This window comes from Grammomys surdaster, unplaced genomic scaffold (genome assembly GCF_004785775.1).
Source record: "Grammomys surdaster isolate TR1022 unplaced genomic scaffold, NIH_TR_1.0 137, whole genome shotgun sequence".
Classification (NCBI taxonomy): Eukaryota; Metazoa; Chordata; class Mammalia; order Rodentia; family Muridae; genus Grammomys; species Grammomys surdaster.
In genome coordinates, this window is record NW_021604595.1 from 633,963 (window position 1) to 656,943 (window position 22,981).

Here is a 22,981-nt window from a genome sequence, read left to right on the forward strand (position 1 = left end):
TAAAATTGATTGGTGTCCATACTCTTTCAAAGGGATATCCTGAAATATTCCTAGTTAAAGTAATAACACTATGTAACCTAGTAGTTACTGTGTTCTTCAGAGCTTATATAACTGATCATAAAATGCACATTATAGATTTTATATTAGCAGTCATTATGTTTCTACAATTTTATAACCAGATAATAATTTAAAAAAGAAATTCATGTGTTGTAGATCCAAAACCAACTTTGATGAAAATTATCTGTTGATAGTGAATAGTTGAAGCTTTATTATGAATTGAGACTTTTACGATTCTGTCAAACTACATGTATCTCAACATTATCGGAAACATTACAGTACTATCCAATCTATTAAAGAGATACTAAAAATATATGTACTCTTCATAATGCTGTTCTTGCCAGATTTGTTTCTCTAACAGCAAAGATATGACACAAATGTTACTAAGTCAAGCATTCTGTTTACAGTACAATTCAGTTTAACTGACTTGATAATAAAGGGTTAAATACTGAATATCATTTTTTTGTTGCTGAAAAAAGAATGTTCAAGCAAAAGATTTATGCAGAATTGTTCATGTGCAAAGGGACACTGCAATAGACATTTATTCTGAGTATCAATAATTACGCAAAATTCTGTTCAAATTTTTTGTCATTGGCCATATGGAATAGAATTTTGCTTATGTGTATAATACTACCATTACTAGAACAGTTCAAGTATTCCAAATGTATACATTTTTGAATTTTATATTGAATGGATGTATTAATTATTATTTTCCAACATTCCCAAGCTGAACACTCATTCTGCCAAGAACACAACGAAATGTTGCAGGCTGTATTTCCCAGTACTTCATTGGGTTGTTGAATAAACTTATTGCACTGTATAAAGATTTCTTCATCTTTGGCACTGTTGGACAGAAGTCATTCACTCCCACTTTTGTAATTGAATTATAATGAAGGAAGATTATCTGTTGTGGATAAATAAAAAGAATGATTTTAAATGCCCAATAAATATAAAAAGAAATGAGGTTTTTATTAATCGTTGGAGTTGTTTAATCTTGAACATAGGCCTCATGTACAATAAAGAAATATTCTCCCACTGAGCTTCACTTCTGATCCTTATTTTTTTATTTGAGACAAAATCTTGCTACATTATAAAACTAGCCTTAAACTTTTGATCTTCTGGCCTCAGCCTTCTGGCTAGTACCTGAGATTGCAGATTTAAACCACTATTCTTGGATATAGTCAGCATTTGTTTATAACTTATGGCTTTGTTCATCTGTTTCCTTATTTGTTTGCTTATTTCTTTTGGGAAGGTTGAGACAGGGTTTCTCTGTGTAGCCCCAGCTGTCCTATGTAGACCAGGCTGGCCTCAAACTCAGAGATCAACCTGCTTCTGCCTCCTAAGTGCTGGGATCAAAGGTGTGCACCACCACACTTTAGCTTCATCTGTTTCCTTTATATTCATATGATAGCATTTTCTTCCCATAAGATAAATATATTCATTTATACATGTTAAATACTTGTACCAAGTCAAGCTTTAGGTGTTATGTAAAGTGTTTGGGGAGAACTTTGTCACATAGAATTGTGTCACCATCCAGAATGCATAGCTTGGTCATCTTAGCTAGTTTGCTTTTCCCTTCTACTTCTCTCACCTTACACAGGTAGTAACTACTATGCCATATTTATGTGACTTTTGCTGGCCACGCTATTTATTCCTGTCACCTATGTAATCTGCTTTCATTTGCCAAGATTGATCTGAGTCTGTTCATGAATAATATAGACAGATGCTGACTAAAATATGTTTGGTCTTCAATGGTTTCTTCATTCTTTTCTATATCAGTCTCAGGATATTGTGAAAGCTAGTTCATATGGTTCCTCGATATTTCTCCCACTGCTCACTATCGTAGCACGGTATTAGAATGGTAAGTTCAATGAGAGTAAAGCCAAGGTAGGCCTGGATTTGTTTTCTTTGCAGATATTTATCATTAACTTGGGATTTGTGTTTTTTACTGTATTAAACTTTTGTCTGTTATGAAATGCTAGGTTGTAGATGTGGACATTGGGGGTGAGGGTAGGACATGGCTTGAGGGAGAAAACTGGGCTGCATTCATGACTATAGAAATGTCAAAGCCCGAGACCCACACCCACACAGAGTTCATTGTTTATCAGCTTGAGTCTCCAGAGTGCAGTGAATAAACTTACTTAAAGATAGGAACAAATCTGAGCATGGTGATACACATCTTTAATCTTGGCATTCAAGAGACTGAGGCAGGAGGATTATGAGATTTTAAAATGTGTGTACTGCATAGTTGTTTTGAGACCAACCTGGACTACATAATGAGATCCTATCTCAAAGAACAACAGAGAAAAAAATGTAGTCTAAATAGTCCTCTATACTTAGTTGCTTTTCCTTTGCTGCTTGAGAGAAAAGTCTTTGCACACTGGATTGAAGTGAAATAGGGAGTTTTCATCTGAGAGCCATAGATAAGAACCTAAGAAAACTAAAAGTTACAGAATTATGTGCAAAATGCCATCTTCAGTTTTGGTGACTTCTGCCAGTAAGAAATGACAAAATGAGCTTGTTAGAGAGTGTGAGGGTACTGAGAATCGAGCCTATTGCTTCACACATCTATGTAAGCACCAGACCTCTGAACTACATCTATAGCTTTATAGGAACTTCTTATGCTCTGTAGTAGTGTAAACATGGCCCTTATATGCTCATATTATGTTTGACTAGTTGGTCCCCAGTGGCGCAGCTATTTGGGGAAGATTAGGTGATACAAACTTGTGCTGCAGGGGGTGTGTTACTGGGTGAGGGCTTTGAGATTTCAAAAGATTCTCACCATTACCAGTGAATTCTGCCTCCTGCTTGTGGATCAGAATATTAGCCTCTGGGCTGCTGCTCCAGCCACCTGTTGCCATGGGTTTTTCACCCTGCCATCATAAGCATTATGGGCCTAACCTGTGGCCCCATAAGCCAAATTAGCTCTGTCTTTTATAAGTTACCTTATTCGTGGTCTAATTATAGCAATTAAAAGAAAACTAATACATGCTCCGAATAGGGATTTTTCAGTTAATTTCATTCTCTGGTGTGAATGTTTAAAACTATATACTCAGTTTTACCTTAGCACCTGGATACTAGCCCTCTTGCTTTGCCTTGTGGAATGTTTCTAGAACAAAGGACACATAATTCTACTTAGTATCATGGCTAATCCTGCTTGAGAAACTTCAACAACTTGAAGTTTGCTTAATGAACAGCTTTCACAGTGACCTCAGCAGCTTCAGTAGGTAAAAGTGTCGATGGAGAGGGTCTTATTCTTGAGTGGTATCGGTGTAGAAAGTGTTCTCCTCATGCTCCCCTACCCATACACTGGAGTCATTATGTTTAAAGTTTTGTTGTTGCTTGCTGGATCATTGCTTGAGATGCACTAGTATTTTCTTTACAAACTAAAGTGCCCATATCTACCAAACACAAGTACAGTGTTTTACCTGGAGGTATTTCAACTCCTGTAATCCTGAAGGGATTTTTTTTAGTTTATTGTGTTCCAAATGTATCTCTCTCACACGTGGTATATTAGCAAAAGTTCCATTTTCAATATCTGTGATTCTGTTGTTTCCAAGACCCAGCCTGTAGATGATATAAAGTATATTGTGGTTAGGTTTTATAAGAACTTGCTGAAACCATCACAACCCTATGTAGAGTGTGAGCCTGTTAGCATAGGCAGTGATAAGAGTGGCCCTCTCCTTTTTTGCGCTTTACACTCTCTGAAGCAGATCCCTGTACATTGTCTTATTAATGCCACTTCATTAATGCTGCAATGCTTCTGTGAAGACTGGGAGAATTTTACCTTTGCAGTTCCTTGTATCGTTTAAAATCTTCAAGTTCCAATGTTGAAATTTTATTAAAATCTAAATGAAGCTCCAGTAAAGTTGGTGGTAGGCCTAAAAAGAAAAGTATGTTAGACAAAGTAAGGCCAGGTTTCAGTGACTGTTTCCCAGATTGTGGAATTAGGCAGGTATTTCAAATGCTTTCTTTTTTTTTTTTTAAATGTTTGATTATAGAAGTTTTCAACCATACTCAAAAGTAGAAAGTATTTCATGAACCACCATACTGTTGTCCTGCTTCAACAACTAGCCTCATGTTTCCACTTCATCTCTCTGTCTTACTTACTTACAGGCTTATACAGTCACTTTCTGGCAGGAGTTTAGCTGAAATCTACTGTGTGATGAAATTGTACCTGTGAATACTTCACTAGGTGCCTGATTAAGTCATATTTTTGTTTAGTTTTTACATAACCACCTTATAATATTCTGCAAAATTGACAGCAATCCTCTATCATCTAATATTCTTTTCCTCGGTTCTCCTAAGTTGTCTTCCATTGTTTTAAAGTCTTCCTTGGATGTGATGTCCCACACCTACGTCCTCAGCACCTGAGAGCTGAGGTGGGAAGATTACCAATTCAGAGGCTGCCTGGATATCACGTGAGACCCTGTCTCAGAAGCAAACAGCCCAAGGACTGAGATTGTAGCTAAGTGGAAGGCCCAAGTTTGAGTCCCAGATTTTGAGTATTAACAATTAATTGACAATTAATATACAGCTGCGTAATGGTGGCAGATGCCTTTGATCCTAGCACTCGGGAGGCAGGGGTGGGTGGTTCTCTGAGGGCAGCGGGCTACACAGAGAAACCCTGTCTTGAAATAACAAACAAACAAAAAATAAATAAATACAGTCTAAAAAATAAGACTGGAGAAATGACTCTGTTATTAAGAGCACTGCTGCTCTTCCAGAGGACCCAGGTTCAATTCACAGCACCCACATGGCAGCTCACAATTGTCTGCAACTCCAGATCCAGGGATTCTGACACTTTCACATAGACATGGATGCTGGAAAAATTATTAATGCACATAAGATAAAAAATTTAAAACACAATTAATATACTACTCTACATATACACACACACAAACACATACCAAAAATTTAAATAACATATTCCTTGCATTTCCTTCCCTGTTTATTGATTTATTTGAGTGACAGATTTGGTTGAGGTCTTTTAAACCTGGCTGGCAGCTTCCAGGTGATAGTGTTTATCAGGACCCTACCTTCTTATTTCTGTGACTTGGCCCTCAGATCCAGATGGGGTAGGTCATCTTTCATTTGATGCATTAGGCATTGGTGGTTTGTTACCTTGATCTGATCTTTACTAAAAATTGGAATGTGATTGAGATGGTGTCCTCCTAGGATCCCCAGGTTGGCCACAGATTCCTGGTTGCAAGCCAAACTCCTACCTTAGTTTCTAGAATAGCTAGCAGTACATATGTACTATTGTACTTAGCTTTGGTCACTTGATCATATTTTCTTTCTTTATGGATTCATTAGCTGGAATTTTTCAGGAGTTTTCTGTGATTATTTACTTTGTGACATTATTTTTATAGAAAAAAAGCAGCAGACAAGCTTGATTCTTTGAGACAAATTCATATAATGCCCAGTATTTCCTATTAAATCATTTTTTTCTTAACAATGTCAATATACAAAATTTTATCCTGTTGAGATGCCGAGTCCATTGCAGCACTTACTTTTTCAGTTGGTAAGAGTTATTTTCTTTGAGAAGTTCAGCTGCAGTGCCCTATCACGTGATGGTCAACCCATGGACATTCGTTGTTCTTTTCATACTGTGACCAGATCCTAGCCCTCTGCATTTGTAGCTGGCATGGAAGAAGCTAACTGGGACTCCAGCAAGCCTCACTGTGGTAGTCACTTTTCAATGTATTGTCAACAATACTGTGATTCTAGTTATCTTGCTGGAAAAGCTTCCTGTTCTCAACCTTTGCTAAAACATTTCCTTGCCATATTAATGGTAGAAACTGGTGAATGAAATTAAAGAATACTATTGTTAGTAGTAGACTTTATGGCTAAAATTATTTTGATACCTGGATTGAATTTGAATATAAAAGTAAACAACCTTGAGAGCAAAAAATGATTTTCCTAAATTAACAGGATTCTAACTTCTTGAAATCTGTTTAATTATACTTCTGTAATGACTATATGATACTTTCAATTTTAAGACAAAGGGACTGTCACCAAAAATTTAATAATCTCTTGGACCAGACAGTCCATTATATGGAATTACTAGATACTGTCCTGTGTCAGCCTATTCTGGGATGGACTGTAGAAGTTGGAGAAGAGCAAACTTAATGGGAGCCTTGATAAGCTTAAGGGGCCATTGTCATTAGGACATGAGGAAGGTGAGTGAGCAGAGGACAGAACGGGCCATAGCCTCTAAGGTAGGCATGGGCGAGATGTATGCAGAGATGGGAATCTAGCAAAAACCCGTCTGCTGCTAACAAATAGTAGCATGCTTGTGGATAGGAATATCTATTCCCACCACAAACCAGCTACTCCCCACCCACATGGGACTATGCAGTAGAATTTCCCACACAAACAGGAAAGGAGACCTTTTCCACTTTCTTCCTGGTAAGACCTCCTGGGATGTCTGACATTTCACCCTGCTGTAAGCTATATTACTAATAGAATTTGGCATGCAGACTATCACATCTTAGTGAATAATTTTTTAAAGAGTTTTTGAATGTTAGAGAGAGTGTGACAGAATAGTAAGTTGAAACGTTTGATTCTGGTTTCTTTGTAAAGACATAGTTGCTTAAGCTCTGAAGTAGTCCTGAAAATTAACTTAAAATATGCTTTGATTTTTAAAGGAAATTGTAATTAGAGTATATTTAGGAGAGGAAGAATGGTCACACATTCTGACATCACCTATTCTGCCAGGCTAGGATGTTGCTTCCTACCCATCAAATCCTCCTTTGTCCCCACTCCTACCTTCACACCTTTCCTTGCTCTGGCTTCTCTGTACTCTATGCCAGCTTACCTGCAAGGAACTGACCTACTGGATAGATTTTTTTTTTGTCACTGCTATAAAAATTTACGAAATTTTGGGTTTCTTACAGTAGTTAAAACAACCACTTCAACTCTAAAGGTGATTTATATATGTAGATATGAATTAAACTAGTTTTTTCCTGTGGGGGAAATGGTCTTTCTATTTTTACTTTATATATCTTAAAAAGAAGTGAAAAGATAATTTAATTTTTTAATTTAATTTTATATCTCTAGGTTTTGCCTGCATGTATTTCCATGCACCACATGCAAGCCTGATATCTGGGGAAGCCAGAATGGGGTTGTGAGCAGCGTTGTGGGCAACTAGGAATTACACCTAGTCCTCTGAAAGAGCAGATAGTGCTCTGAGCACTGCTGAGCCATCTCTCCAGCCCCATATAAATTCATTGTACTTAAAATATCATATTCACTGTCTTGTACTCTTTGTTTTGTTGATGTTGGATCAGAGTAGTAGGAAGGGACAAATTGCTATTTTTACTGATAGATATTGAAATTGAAAAAGAAAATGTTATTGTTACGGGTTGTTTCTGATCTAGATAGTCATCAACACAGAAAACATCGGGTAGCAAGTTCTGAAGTAAGATATCTAGCACAGGGAAGGAACATTTTTTTCTTGGAGCGCCTGCTTCAGTCCTGTGTATCAGGACTGCAGGTTCAGGGCTCCTTTTAGTAAGGTTGTTGATATGTGCCATACATTGTCTTCAAGTCTTTCACTGTATTAGCACGTTAATCTTCACCAGACCCCTGGGATGATGTCTCAGAGCCCTTTGTGACTAACATATTCTTGCCAAAGCCAGTGCTGCCCCCATCTGGCCTAACAGTCTCTGTCCCCGTCAGCTGTAGCAGCACAGCTAAAGATAAGGATCTCTGGCCCATTCAGCCTGCTCTGCCCTTTACAGAATTCTCCACCTCTATAGAGGTTTAGAAGAATTAATGTCAGGGGGAAAAAAAGAAGAAGGAAAGCTCATTGCTTTTTTGTGTTTATTCTTACTGGGAAAAAAGATTATGGTTTAACGTCAAAAAGATCACTTTGAGTACCTCTCTGTATGTGGAAAAGTACTAAATTTCATACTGGTCACATACACTGATGCTGGGATTTCTGATTGTAGCATAGTTCTGACAGTGTACACTGTAATATTTTAAATATTAAAAGTTAATGTCAGATAATATATAACGCTTACTTATTGAAAGATTGTGCTTTTGTTTGTTTTCAAGAAGAGGAAAATATGGTATTTTTTAAAACACCATATTTTGAGTAAAATAAATACAAACCTTTTGGGACTGAAGTTAGTTTTGCTTCAGCAATCCTGATATGGAATACTGTCACCCCTTCAAATGCCCCTGGTTCTATCCCGTTGTTATCAAGAGGGTTTGCACTCATTTCTGTGAAAGAAATGACATGATTTAGCACAAATCAGTTATCATGGAAATTCACCACACAGAAGGATACATCTGAAGAATATTGCAGAAGTGATTCTTCATTATCTATACTCATTTCCACTCAATATACCTACTTGTGTGTACTCTTCTGTCAACCTCAGAAAAACACTGCTTTGAATTTTATAAACTGGAATATATAACAAGTTTTTATTTTTGTTTCTTTCTTTTGAGCCACTAAAGTGATGACATTACTTTTCAGTGTACCATAAGCATGATGGTTTGGTCTATTTACAGTAATAATGCAGCAGGGAAAAACACTTTACATAATTCAGGGTATTTTTGTTTTCCATTTTGTTTCATCTTAAACAGTTTGTGTACTTGTGCACAAATTCATGGAGGCCAGAAGTTACTCTTGGATGTCATTCCTAAGGTGCTGTCCAATTTTTTTCATGGTGTTTTAAGTTGACATAAAGTAATTACACATAACTATCTTTGATTGGTTTGTTGAGATAGGTTTTTTTTGCCAAGTAGGCTAGGCCAGCTAGCCACTGAACCATAGGTAGCTGCCCATCTCTGCTTCTCCAGTGCTGGCATTACAAGCTTACACTACCATGCCCAACATTTTAATGTGGATTCTGGACATCAAACTCAGGTTCTTATATTTGTACAGCTTACTGACTGGGCTATCTCCCTAGCCCTACCTCTTAATTTTTAAAATAGCATATGTCAATTATAAATTATGTAATAAACGATAGTAAGAAGCTGTTAGTAAGAAGCTGTTTCATAAGTACCAGGCACTTGGTTGGGCTAAGTGAGTTTATGGACATGAACCATGCTTAGGTGTTTGGATGATTGTTGTGGGGAGATGGCATAGTCATATGACAGGTACCATAAATAAAATAGTGAGATTCAAATTGTACAATAAAATATTCTTCATATTAATTTTAAAACTGATAGCCAAAATTAGGTTTGTATTCCAAATAAGAAAAGAATTAATTGTGTACATCATGCTTGAGTAGTTTATACATGATTAATACAACCATTTAAATATAATAGCATACGTTTTATTAATTAGGGTTCAGTTCCTAAAAGTAGGTCAAAGTATTTCAGGAGATTGTTGAAAAAGAGAGCACCACAAAACTTTCTTTTATGTCCTATAATTTTTCATACTTTAATTTGTTTATTAATAGATGAATAGATTCAAGTATTAATTTTTGAAATTACTTAGAGCATTAATAGCCTAAGTTTGGCCATTAATTACAATTTCAAGATGTCCAATTCATTGGGGGAAAAAAACTTACCCAAAACATGTAAAGCATTCATTCCCTTGAACGTATCCTTTTGTATTTTCTTAACTTTATTATCATGAATTCTGAGTTCTGCTAATGATTTGGGAAGGTTAAGTGGAATTTCACTTAGTTGATTGTGGGATAAATAAAGCCTTCTCAACTTCTTTGTAGTTAGAAAGGTTTTGGGGTGGATCTTTGTTAGCTTGTTGTTGTTCAGAATCAGAGCCTAGATAAAGCATAGAAAGATACACTTTAAGGCAGAGATTTTCAATCTGTGAGTCATAACCCCCTTCACATGGGTCGCCTAAGATCATCAAAACCCACAGATTTTTAATTATGATTAATAACAGTAGCAAAATTATAGTTATGAAGTAGCAACAATATGGTTTCTGGTTACCACAGCAGGAGGAACTGTATTAAAAGATCACAACACTAGGAAGGCTGAGAACCACTAGTTTAAGGGATTGATTGCTGGTATTTTACAAGAATTAGTCATGGAATTCAGTATAATTTCTATCATTTGTATATTAGCTAACAATACCAATTACAACTTCAGCTTTAAAAATATTTATTATTGAATTAGCAAAAGTACAGTATTTTAATGGCTGTTACTAGTTAGATACAGTCTTATCTCTTTAAACTTTGAAATGGCTGTTAATACATTCACAGTAACCATTTACATTGCAAAATAATTTACTTATGACTTTTTCCCCTGCTATACTGAACAGAAAGAATTGTCTGTTTACCAAGGATTGTGGCAGGTTTCTTAGCATCTTCAGGACATTTTTGTTCTTCTAATAATCTGATTCTGTCAAGTAGTAGCTTGAGATTTCTTTTATAAGTTTTATCTACACTGTTCTTTCTTTTGTTTCTAATTAGACTCATTATGTCTTGCTGAGATTGCTCACAGTTGTTTCTCCTTAACACACACACACTGGCTGCACATAAATTCCCTCAAGAGCATGTTCACTCATTTACTCTCTGGCCGTTATTTCTCTCTTTAATCACCCTCCTTCCTTACAAATCATGGCTGTTAAAGTTTTCATCTAAGAAAGATTAATCCTAGAAGAAGAGGGGAAACTTTTTCTTGCTGTTATCTAGCAAAATAGGCTCCTTTCTGAATGTATGATAACAACTCAGGGTATGTTTCTTTTTGGTTAGCAGGAAAATGAGGTAAAGGGTTGGCTTTTACAGCTTGGTGGATTGCGAAGGTAGCTTGTGACTTCCACTTGACCCCATGAGCTTAAATCAAGCTTTCTTTTGAGTACTACAGTACAGAACATGATAGAAGTGACTTGCCTGTTGTTATTCTGTAAGTGAAGGTCAGAGCTGCCTTGCCTAATGAGTATACGCCTCAATAAGATCTTGCTATAGTGCTCAGGACTTAAGTCTTGTCATTTGTTTTCTAGCTAAGACATGCAGTTGCTGGGTTTTCTGGTTCAGATATGCAGTTGTTGGATTTTTGAAATTACATTAAAGGAGTGATGAATAATAGAACTAGGGTAAGGGTTTCTCTTCAGCTCTGTCACATGCCAAATGATGTAATGCCTGGCATGATGGCAGAGCAGCCCCAGGTCAACTGTACTCTCAGTGTTGGCTTCTACACAGGAACTGGCTGTCCTGCAGCCCAGATTCATCACTAACAAACATTGTAGAAGAAAATGCAGTGTGCAGTCACTGTTTGTGACACAGCAGGGAGAAGTGAGTGGGGAAGCCTGAGGGTGTTCAAGGATCCCAGTCACTCTGTATGTTGTCTTTCTTATGAGAGTACCAGCACCAAGTGTGAAATAGAACGGAGATCCCCAAAACACTTTGATTCTCTTTTAAAGACATGTAATATAAGATAAGATTATAATTAAACTTTTCAAATTATGCAGTATACCACTACTTGGCTCCTGATGTGTGTGTGCATGTGTGTGGTGTGTGTGTGTGTGTGTGTGTGTGTGTGTGTGTCTATAGGCAAGACCTAGTATGGTTATGAATTCTCTTCTCTTAGAATTTTACTTTCCCTAAGGATAGCAAACTGCTTGTTTATTTTCTCCAGCACAGCCTAGAAGTATAGAGAAATGGCCTGGAAGTGGTAGTTCCGGCCCACTGTACCATACAGTGTACAGCCAGAGCTGTTCCTCTAGCACATCGTAGCCTCAGCTCAGCAAGACAGGGGCAGTGCTGACAGGAGCAGTGACACCTCCACAGCTATGTCAGGGAACACTCAGACTCTCCATCCTAACTGAACTTCAGATTAAGTCAGAAAGGCTCAGAAGGCTCAGAATCCTAGACAATGTTAGGAAATTGAAATATTAATTATGTTTGTTAATAGAAGAAGAGGAAATTCTTTTCCTTTTACAAAGATCAGGGAAAGATGACTTACATGAATATATTAGTCACCTAAATATATTCTGTGTGCTTAAGAGAACTGTGGTGAGATCTTAAATCAGTGGCTTCAGGTAAAGATTTCTTACATACTATGTTGATTATTGGTATAATTACTTTTTGTTTGTTTGGAAACAGGGTTTCATTATGTAGCTCTGGCTGGCCTGAGATCCACCTTCTGCTGCCTCCAGTGCTGGGATCAAAGGCCATCAAGCGCTCACAATAATTCTTTTCTTACTCATTTTAGTGGATAGTGAGCATAATCATCTGATTATGAACTCCATTTATGCTCTCATCCTAGTAACCTTTTATCTAGCTATTATTCTATAAACATTAATTGAATTGAATACATAGTGCTTACTTGGCTGAATACAAGAACTTTGCGGTAGGCCACACATAGGAAAGTAAGATGTCTTTACACTGATGCAGTGTAACAAGTCATTTCAGCAGTGACAAGGAGTTTCAAGCAAGTATTTGAAAATATGAGCATATATTCTTACATAAAGTGAAGTGAGTCCTTTAAAATCATTTTCTTTAATTTCCTTAATTTTATTATTTTGAAGGTCAACCATTCGAGTATCAAATGGAATGTTGCTTGGAACCGATGTCAAACCTAAGAAACAAACAAATATGTCACAGATGCTAGATGTTCGTGCTAAAGATGAGATTAGTAATCTTGTAGAGATGTACATTTTTAAAATTCATAATGACAGGTAACATCAGATTTAGAAGTTGTAAAAGAAAAAGACATTTGCTTTTGAAAAGTCTTAAGGTCTTTTAAAGTAATTTTTTATTTTTATAAGGCAACTGCCTGTCTTGAACCTGGCTGGCTCTAAGGTGAAATAAATGGTGGTGGGTTATGTTTGGCTTTGTGTAGGGATTACAAGCAATGGTTTATACAGTGCTCTTTGGGCTGAAAAAGAATAACTTTTTCACAGATTTGCTGTGAAACTGATTAAGCAAGAAACTAGACCATAAGGTCTTGATCATTGGTTTTTGATTTATTTATTTATTTATTTATTTATTTATTTATTTTGGTGTTGTGGTTTTTTTTCTTTTTTGGAAGAACCAAAAGGAAATTGTTTGGGGTTGTATACACCTTTAACCCTAGCACACCAAAGGCTGAGGCAGACAGATGAGTTGTTGGCCAGCCTGACCTACCTAGTGGGACACTGTCTATAAGGTTTACTCTTTAGTCTATTTTTTTATAAATAAATATAAATTATAAATATAAATAAATTATAAATATAAATTATAAGTATAAATATTTATAAATAAATAGACTAAAGAGTAGAAAGTTATGATTAGAAAAATAGATATGCTAGATTATTTTTATGCATATTCACAAAAACTTGCTACTCTTTTACTATAAACAGTCAATTCCTCTAACTGGCTGTAAATCTTATTTACAGGTCTTTCAAATATCTTGATTAGTATGTAGATGTGAAATATAAATTATTTCATTTATTACCTACAGTATTAACTCAAGAACAAAGTGATTTAACTTATATTGCTTTTCTATCCTTGTGCCTTTAGTCTCCATACTTCTTGGCAGTAACAATGGCTGCCTTTGTTGTCTCAGAATAAGGTAAAGGTGCACAGTTCTTTTACATTATTTTGAAGATTATAGTATAATTACTTAATTTCCCTCTTCCATTTCCTCCCTTCAAACTTGACTTCCCATGATCTCCTCCTCCTCCTCCTCTTTTGGTGTCAAATTGATATGCGTATCTAACTTGAAGCTAACTCGTCTCGATTGTCAACATGACTAGATTTTGAAGTGTATCTCTGGATATATCTAAGGGCAGTTTTAGACAGAATTGACTAAAGGTGAAGACCCAGGCTGAATGTGGGTGACACCCTCCCTAGACTGGTGATGAACTGAATACAAGAGGAAAAAATCAGAAAGTTAGTTAATAGTGGTGTTCATCCTGTCTGTCTCTGTTTCCTTGTGTTGCTTCCTCCCTGCTTATCCCTTGCTTCCCCACCCCTTTGTCCCTGTTTCCTCTGTCTTGCCTTTCCTCTCTTGGTTGCCAATATGTAAGCTACAATGAGCAGCCACCCAAAATTAATGGCTCCTCCCATAAGTTATTTTGTTGCAGCAACAAAAACAACACAATGAAGTTACTCCACAAGAATGATAAATTATGAATAGACTTTAGTTCAGTCGCTTCTAGTAAGTTCTAAACCCAAATTATTCATAACAAATAAAACATTGCATTTAAAATGTCTAAAGGTTTCAAGAAGTCTACATGACTCTATGTATTTTGTTACTGTAGAATTTTACTAGCAAGTGCAAGATCAACCTCTTGACATTTTGAGTTGAATTGTACTAAAGGCAATTGAAATTTTAGTGCTTAGATTTGAGAAACAAAAAATTCTCTATGTAAGGATTTTTTTCCTTTTTATTCTGAATTTTTAATAAGTATTGGTCTGTTGTAGTCTACACCAAAACATTTCTCCGCCTGTTTTGCTGTTCTAATATCAAAACCAGGGTAGTGAGCAGCAATCTACCACCACTTCATTTTTCTTATTTTGTATATGGGTCTGTCTATTTTTACCTAAGTCGTCCTGTAACTTAGTCCTCTGTCTTGGCTTCCTAAGTAGTGTGAACTAAAAGCCTGTTCTGCCATACCCACCTTCCACCTACGAATATAGATAATCCATTTTACAGTGCCCGAATAGAGTTTTGAAAGTTCAATGACTACTTTTTTACACCCTTAACTTTTTCGGAATAGCAGTATTTTTCAAAACAAAACTGACTCCAGTCCTTACCTAGATCAGAACAGTGAACAACTCGAGAATAACATTGGCATCCAAATGGACATGTTGGAAACAAATCAAAAGGGAAAAAGGGGTTCACTGGCTCTTTGGTTGGAAAAAGAGAATTGTCATCATCATCGCTGTCATCATCATCATCTGTGTCTTCCATATCCTTCAACATCATATTCTTCAGTGCTATGTGTGAAGGGCTAAAGAAGGGTTTGGCAGAGCACACAGCCAAAAGCAGTAGCATCATATACTCCTTCATGCTGGCCTGTGTACAAGTCCAACCTGGCATTCAGTAGACATCGAGTATTAAATTAGAGTTTCAAGAGATATAACTTTTGTTATATACATTTCTAGTGTTGCCAAAATTATGATAAAATGACATTCTTATCCATTGCTATGCAGTGTAAGGTTAAATACGTAAAACGTTTTAGAAAGCAGTTCAGCATATGCTTTGGGAAGGAGTTTCAATAATTCTATTAATTAAACAGCTAGGTCTGTCCGTGATGGTACATGTTCATAATAGCAATACTTGAGAGATTGGAACAGAATTTTACTGGGAAGTGCAGGCTTGACCTCATGATACCTTGAGATAAATTTCAGTGAAGGGAGTTAAAATGAAGTACTTAGTTTTGATAAGAGAAATACTCTCTGAATAATATCACTTTGTTTTCTTTTTATTCTGAATTTTTAGAATAGCCGTATCTTAAGAAATAATTTTAAAATATATAATAAAAAATTAAAGACAGTTCTGTTAGTTAAAAGAAAGTAAAAATGTAGGATGTATTTGTCAAGTGAAATATATTTTAACCAACAAAATTTTTTCAAAGATACTTTAAAATATAGATTATTTTCTGTGAAATAAAGAAGCAAATATTTTAAAATCCATAGTCAGTCTATTTCTATATAAAAAACAGCTCATACAAATAAATCTGATCAATTATAAACTACAGTGATAAAACTATGAATTAAGTCTTTAATTTTTTTTTAAAATATAGTTTCACATGTCCCAACCTGGCCTGGAACCTCCTTACATAGCCAAGGATGATCTTGAATGCCTGGTTCTCCTGCCTCCACCTCCCACATTCAGGATTCAGGTGTTTAGCACTATACCTGGTTTATGTGGTGCTAGAGATCAAACTTAGAACTTGCTAAGCGTGTATTCTACCCACTGCATATCTCCAGCCTTGATGAGTTTTATCTTCTGTTTTTTATTTAATTTTATAAACAATACATATTTCTTTTATAACTAGAAAATAAATTGTAAAATTGTCGTAACTAACACTATTCTAACACCTTCCATTGGTAATATCTATGTCACTATCCAAGAATATCCTCAGTGGCCCTTAGACGTGTAGACATTTTCCTTAACTGACTTCTTTGTTATCTTACTCAACCTCTTTCTCGTTATTGATAACTTTTTCCACAGTGTCATTGGGATCTTTTATTTATAATCTGATCTGTTATCTAATACCCCATCTTGACCATCTGATGGCCAAACTATTTTTTGTTGTTCATTGTTTCACTGAGTTTCATGTGGTTAAATAGTTGTCTCTGATAGGTGCTATGTTTTTTTAGGGGTGTGTATGTGCATGCGTGCGTGTGTGCGTGTGTGCATGTGTGTATGTTTGTGTGTCTGTATATGTATGTGTGTGTTAAAGCTTATACAAACTGGAATGTATCAAGGAGAACCTTCAGAGCATGAGTTCACCATCTGATGTCTCATATTCCATGGATATATTTACATATCATCATTTGGGAGTTATTCTTACTGTTACTTTATTATTTGAAACAGGGTCTCCCTGAAAGCCCAGGTTAGTCTCATACTTCTTGTAGGTTGATCTTCCTGCTTCAGTCCCAAATATTGAGATTATAGGCATCTACCACAACCAATGAAATGTATACATTCTTAGACATTTTTAAAAAATATGGTAAAGTCATCAAAAATAGATATATACCAGTGATGTTCATTAGTAAAACCAAGTTTCGACTTGAATATATATGCACTGTCAAGAGCAGAGGGCTCTACAGAAGGTCTCGTGAGCTTCAGTCACTTTACAGTCTGCTGGGTCTGCATTGTGTGTCAATGGTGACTCAGTAGAGAACTCTAGTCAGTCATGTCTGGCCTAATTTCAGAACACCTGATCCTTGAGTCAACTGTTTACTGTGTCCCAGAACCCAGGAGTTAGCTTTAATATCTACATAGGTTTGCCTTTTCCTGAATTTAAAGATCAGGAATAGAGCTGGGCTGATGATGCAGTCAGGAAAGCCTTTGTTGTGCAGGCATGAGGACCTGAGTGCACACATGTATAAGTATATGAAGTGATTGACAAGGTTTATGGAATCCACAGTGGGGGTATTGTGCTGGTGATAAGGGCTCAGTGGCTTCTATTGGACAAGATCACCTGTTTCTGTAGCTGTCATCCTGTTTGCTACTGTGGGATCTCCCTTCTGGAATATCTAGAAACCCTTACATAGGGTTGTAGTGACTGTAACTTTCCCTACCTGTGATCTATTATATTTGATTTGGTTTTCTGAGACTTGGGTTTCACTAAGTAGCTTTGGCTGGCCTAAAACTTGAAATATAGACCAGGATATCCTTGAACTCATGGACATTCCTCCTGCCTCTGCAACTGGAATGCTGTGTGTTTACAGGTAAGAGTCACCACAACTGATTCCATTAATCTTTTTACCTCACACCTTTTTGTGTTTTCTTGGTTTCTTACTTACTGTTAATGTCAACTTAGCCTCAGGCTCCAAAATATTCTTTCTCTAGAAATTTAGCTTTAGGTCCTTAGCTGACTCCTAAGTTGTCACTGATTCTCACTTTCTTTGTTTGTTTGTTTGTTTGTTTGTTTGTTTGTTTTGAGACAGGGTCCCTTATACTCTCAGACTGACCTTGGATTCTCTATGTAACTGAGGATGACCTTGAACAACTAGTGTGCTTGTCCCCACCTCCCAAGTTCTAAGGTTACAGGCATACATACACCACTGTGTACTGTGCTGGAGATGAACCCAGGTCTTCAGGAGTACTAAGCAAGCACTCTACCAACTGAAGTTCATCATACGCTCCTTTAGTTTACTCTTTTGCATCCTTACATTGCAGCTCTGTCTTTCAGATATACAGCTACTTTTAACTTTAGCAATTGGAAGCTTACAGTTAGTATCATTTGAAGTCTTGTCTTTGGCCTAGCCTAGTTTGAGGTTACAGAGTTAGTTATTCAGTGAGCATTTCTTTTGTGTGTGTTTGTTTTGTTGTTAGAAGCTTGTTTTGTTTGTGCGGTTGTACTTGTTTGTTTGTTTGTTTGTTTTGGTGGGTTTTTTTTGTGTTCATTGTTTTTTTTGAGTATTATGTAGTCCTGGCTGCCCTGGAATTTGCTATATAGACCAAGCTGACTTTGAACTCAGAGATAGTCCTGCCTCTGCCTCCTAGGTGCTAGTATTAAAGATGTGTGTCACCCCATCCAGTCAGTGGGTGGTTTTTTGTTTGTTGTTGTTGTTGTTGCTGGTCAGCTGTAAGCCCACCCCACCCCTACCATGTTTGTCAGTTCATCTTGTGGCCCTAAATCTCAAAGATAGAGTTTCTCTGTTTAACAGAGCCCTGGATGTCCTGGGCTTGCTTTTGTAGACCAGGCTTGCCTCAAACTTACAGAAATTCACGTGCCTCTGCCTCCCAAGTGCTAGGATTAAAGGCACACATCACAATATCAGACAGTATTTTAAGGTCTTAGTGCCATTTTCTAGATTATAAGAAATGAAAATTGAAGGTTAAGTTGGCTGATTGTTTTTGTTTAAACCTTTTTAGTGTAAAAACTGAAATTACATGAGCTTTTGCTTCTAGTATAAGAACAAAAACTATTTTAACACTAAGGTATGTGAAATATAGAACTAAAAAAAACTGTGGAAAATTTTAAAGTATATATAACAAGAGAAATATGTTAGAGTTCCAGAGTGAATGCCAAGAACACATCTTGATTTTCCATGTGGCCTGGCAGCAGAGTTGAGGGCTGGACTCATTTGTATGCTTTCCACATGCTGGTGACAGAGAGATTCCTTTAGCCCACTTGCCTAAGCAAGCTCAAGAGTAATTCCCCGATGCTGAGTGGAGGTTGAAGCTGAGGAACTGGATGGGGTACGAGAAGTTGGATTTGGAGTTAAGAGAGTAAGAAGAAAGTACATGGGGCAGAGAATCAGGAAGCAGAACAGTGATGGGTTTGCTTCTCTTCCACATTCCACCTCAGACTCACTAAGCATCAGCTGCAGTCCCTCCTTTTCTGACCTCTTTCTTACAGTGGTAGTTTATGACTTCTTTATCTTTTTCAAAACCGTAGTGGATGATGTATTAATTCAGACTTCTGCCTGCTAGTTTCAGCATTACCTGTCATAATGGAGGAAGGAACCTTGGTAATTAGTGGTGGCTACCAGCTCCTAAACAGCAGTTTGTCTTTTTTTCTGGTGAAAGATACAGATCTGTATATTCATAGCCTATTACCTCAATGAAGCTACTTCTTAGTAAGGGTTCCTCAACAGTCTGGACCATGCTACATTAATAATGCCAGTGAAAGTACTCTAGGGAGCACACCACCTTTACACCTGTGGCTGCCTGTGGCTTTCCTAACAAAAGTCTTCATATTAAAAACAGAGATTCCCTCTTAATAGTTCTATATGCGAGCTTTGTACTCTGTTCACCATTATTAAAAATACTTATTTTTCTGTGCTCTCTGTTGCTCATAAAGAAAACAGAGGTCAACCTTGGTATACTGAGGGATTGTCCATTAATGTTGCTAGGTCTCTGCTGTAGATTTCAGGAGTATATGAGAAGATCCTAAACCTCTGTTGGTCAAGCTGTACAGCTGTTCACCACTGAGTAATATTTTAGTGCATAAGAGGGAACACTGTACAACAGTGCCTTTTATCATTCAGAAAAAATATGCAAAACAGTATTATTATTTCTTATTTAAAGTAGTTGTTTTAAGCTTGTTAAAACAGTTCAAAGTCAGGCTTATTGGTTTTGGCAGCATTCAGATTGTGCTATTTTTTTAAAACTTTAAAAATATTTATACCTCGTTCTTAATATTTTCCTGATTTAGACTGATTTTGCCAGTGTTTATACTCATGGAAAGTTTTGGGTTTGGGTCTCAAGTTGTATTCTTAATAAGAATACTCTTGGGAACACTAACCCAGTGTTCCTACTGTTACTAATAAATCAGAACCATTTAGAGCTGAGAGACAGCTCTAGACATCATTCCCAGAAACTCTGTAGAGGAGAAAGTTTAGGCTTTGGGCTTCCAGAACTCCCTGGAGGCAGTAGAGCTGAGGCAACTTCCTCTCTCCTCTCTACTAAAGCTTTCAACCATGTTCTGAGTAGATTTTCATTTCACAGTCACTTCTAGGCAGTAAAGCAGCTTTCCTCTGAAAAAGTCTAGATGAGGTCTGATCAGCCCCTCCGACTTCATTAATAATACTAGAAATGCAGCAGACAAGTCCAGGGACTTCCTATTTACCACTTAACTGTCTACAAACATGAAATGGAAATCTTGTCTAAGTGAGATGCTGTTTTCTTTCAGAACCTTATTAGGTAAATAAGTCTCTGTAATTTTAAATCTCATGTTTAAAGATCCCCTTAACAACTTGACTATTTTAGTTCATAGATATGTTATAAGCTCCAGGTATAAATGTGACGTAACATGTTCTGTGTCTCTTACAGAGAGAATATAGACTACAAGAGGTGTGATCAAGGCACAGACTTGTCCTCAATAACATAAACGTCCAAGCATTCGTTAGGAAACTTAGTTACTGCGCTATCTGTTCATAGACAAAATACTTTTTAAAACAACACCTTTAATTAATTTTAGCTTGAAAATATACATTCTAATTAAGGACTTAGCTATTTTTCTTTCTTCAGGTACCAATTTTTCTCTTTATCAGCTATATTCAGCAACTGCTGTTTTAAAAGCAAAACATTCTTGTCTCTCCACTTTTCTGAGATTTCCTGCAGTGCTTGTAAAGTGAGTCTGTTTTGTGTCAAGCCTCAGGTCAGGTATCAGGATACTCATTTTTCATGTAGTGGTTAGTTGTAACAGAAGAGTGCATTGCTTCCATTCTTTCCATTACTACACTACAGTGCTTCATGCCAAAACCAAACAAGAAACAGCAGCTCGGATACTTCCACATGAGCTGGGGCTTGTGCTCCATCTGCTCCCTCTTCTCTTCTCTTCTCTTCTCTTCTCTTCTCTTCTCTTCTCTTCTCTTCTCTTCTCTTCTCTTCTCTTCTCTTCTCTTCTCTTCTCTTCTCTTCTCTTCTCTTCTCTCTCTCTCTCTCTCTCTCTCTCTCTCTCTCTCTCTCTCTCTCTCTCTCTCTCTTCCTTTCTTTCTTTCCCAACATAATAATTTTTTGTTGGATTACAAGAAAAATAAAATAATAAAGCATGCTCCTTTTAGAGCAATTGATATGATACACAGAAACCCCTCAGGTTCTTTGTGACTTAGTGACTCAGTCCTTATAACATGTGGCTACTTTTTTCATGGCTGCCAGTCCTCTGAACACATTAGCATGAAAGAATACTATGTTCTATTTAGATTATTGGTAGAAAAGTGGTGAAAGCAGTAATTTTCTAAGATACAAAAGTGTATTTTGTAAAAAAAAAAAAAAGGGTATACTTTGTGAAAGGACATGTTAATGTAAATCTAAGTATGAGGTTTATGAAAGGAGTTCCTATTTTTCATATGGAATATAAGCCTGGTTAAACTATTACTGATGGGTATTCTTTCTTGAAAGTATGTTGATTTTTATTATAATTGCCCAGTACTATTTCATTGTACAATAAGACATTTATCAAAAAAAATACAGGTTTTCAGTGGTATAGATAAAAATGACATTTGAATGATTTACCCATTTAAAGAAACAGCATCATAGATTTACATGGTTAAAAACTTTCATTTAATATATCTAATATGTTCAAACTTCATTAACATTAATTATCAAACTAATATTGTTTTCCTAAAAGATTGTATAAGTTGTCTATTTACTTTTTAAAATCAGTCATGATGGCATAATAAAGCATTAGTGAAAGTTTTTCACTTTGTTTTTAAAAATGCATAATAGTTAAAGTAAATTTATTATAAGACATAAAACTAAAGTAATTTTAGTTACAATATTCACAGGGTTTTTTATAATCCTAAGGAACTACACACTTATGGTTTAAATTTTTCCATATAACTCACAAATGTTTATTAATAATATTAGTGCTTTCTTAGTATAACAATAAAATAACTGTATATTGGTACATGTAATACAGACATGAAAACATACCTTGTCAGAAGAGGGAAGTTTTCTTCAAAGTAGAATTTATCCACCCTGTACTACTTAACTGCAGTGTAAGTATCCTCAAGACTCTTTAAGGAGAAAAGATAAAGTAGTGTTACATTTAAAGAAAAGAAAAAAAAGAGAGAGAACAAAAATCCAGCCCGCCTACCAGCCTCTGTGTGGCTGCGCCTGGGTGATACTGGAATAAACTGCTTCCACAGATTAGTCCATGTTAGTACTGAAGAGCGAGATTAAAACTTGTTACTGCTCATATGTTTTCCATCACTGTTTGTATCGTAGCCAAAACTTCTAGCTAAACTCTAGACGTCTACTGGAAGATTTGGAAGTTAAAAAAAAAAAGAGTTTAATAATTCATGGCAACTGGCCATTGAAACTGTAGTCACTGTAGAAATACAAGATTTGAGAATACTTTATGAAATTCTAACATGAATGAATGCCTATAAATTAGTTTCAAAAATCACTCACTGTTTATAGGCTAATAAAACATTTATCAATCTTAGTAAAGAATACCCATATTATGTAAGTGTTTACCCAAAGTCTACATGTACCTAAGTAGCCATGACTTTGTTTTCTCATAAGGACTAATGCTATTATGTTAAGCAGATGTCTCAAGACTTTTTTTTTTTAAGCTTTTAACCCTGCAATAGTCATCTTTGGGAACTGCAAGCCAGGCCCTGCAAACTCTTCCTGGGCCTGTGTCTGTTATGGTATAGATAGCTAAGCAGGGTCAGGTAACTTCACCTTCCCTTTTTAAGAGTCCTAAGCTCCATTCTCACTGGCGTTCAAGAGATTCCATTCTCTGAGAAGAAAATCATTATCCCCCTTTTTATTTCCAGAGATTACCCAGCCCCACGTCCTTGAAGCACACAATCCTTTAAGAAAGGGTGTTTTACTGACCCTAGGGGGAAATACTCGGTTGGTATAGGTGATCCTGGTCAAT

The 22,981-nt window shown here is 36.3% G+C and overlaps 2 protein-coding genes across 3 annotated transcripts in view; one reads left to right on the top strand and one right to left on the bottom strand.

Moving 5' to 3' along the window:
- The window catches only part of Cenpp (centromere protein P), a 180,082-nt gene that overhangs the window by 73,344 nt on the left and 83,757 nt on the right, over window positions 1–22,981 (top strand). The gene's annotated exons all lie outside the window — the stretch shown is intronic.
- Aspn (asporin) lies at window positions 568–22,270 on the bottom strand. The gene is made up of 9 exons (XM_028763146.1): window positions 22,190–22,270; window positions 22,027–22,109; window positions 14,721–14,999; window positions 12,446–12,558; window positions 9,585–9,798; window positions 8,176–8,286; window positions 3,845–3,938; window positions 3,486–3,624; window positions 568–961 (listed from the first exon to the last, which is right to left on the bottom strand). Exons 3-9 carry the CDS (start codon window positions 14,974–14,976, stop codon window positions 764–766), a joined length of 1,125 nt encoding a protein of 374 aa, XP_028618979.1. The 5' UTR covers window positions 14,977–14,999; window positions 22,027–22,109; window positions 22,190–22,270; the 3' UTR covers window positions 568–763.

Bases quoted from the DNA above. Each gene is read 5' to 3' on its own strand.
- Aspn (XM_028763146.1), bottom strand. From the start codon at position 14,976: ATGAAGGAGTATATGATGCTACTGCTTTTGGCTGTGTGCTCTGCCAAA. The intron at 9,799-12,445 runs GTAAGAATATAT...TGCTTTATCTAG, and splicing joins AAGGACTCACTTCACTTTAT to GCTCTGATTCTGAACAACAA. The intron at 8,287-9,584 runs GTAAGTTTTTTT...TTTCTTTCACAG, and splicing joins GAATGCTTTACATGTTTTGG to AAATGAGTGCAAACCCTCTT.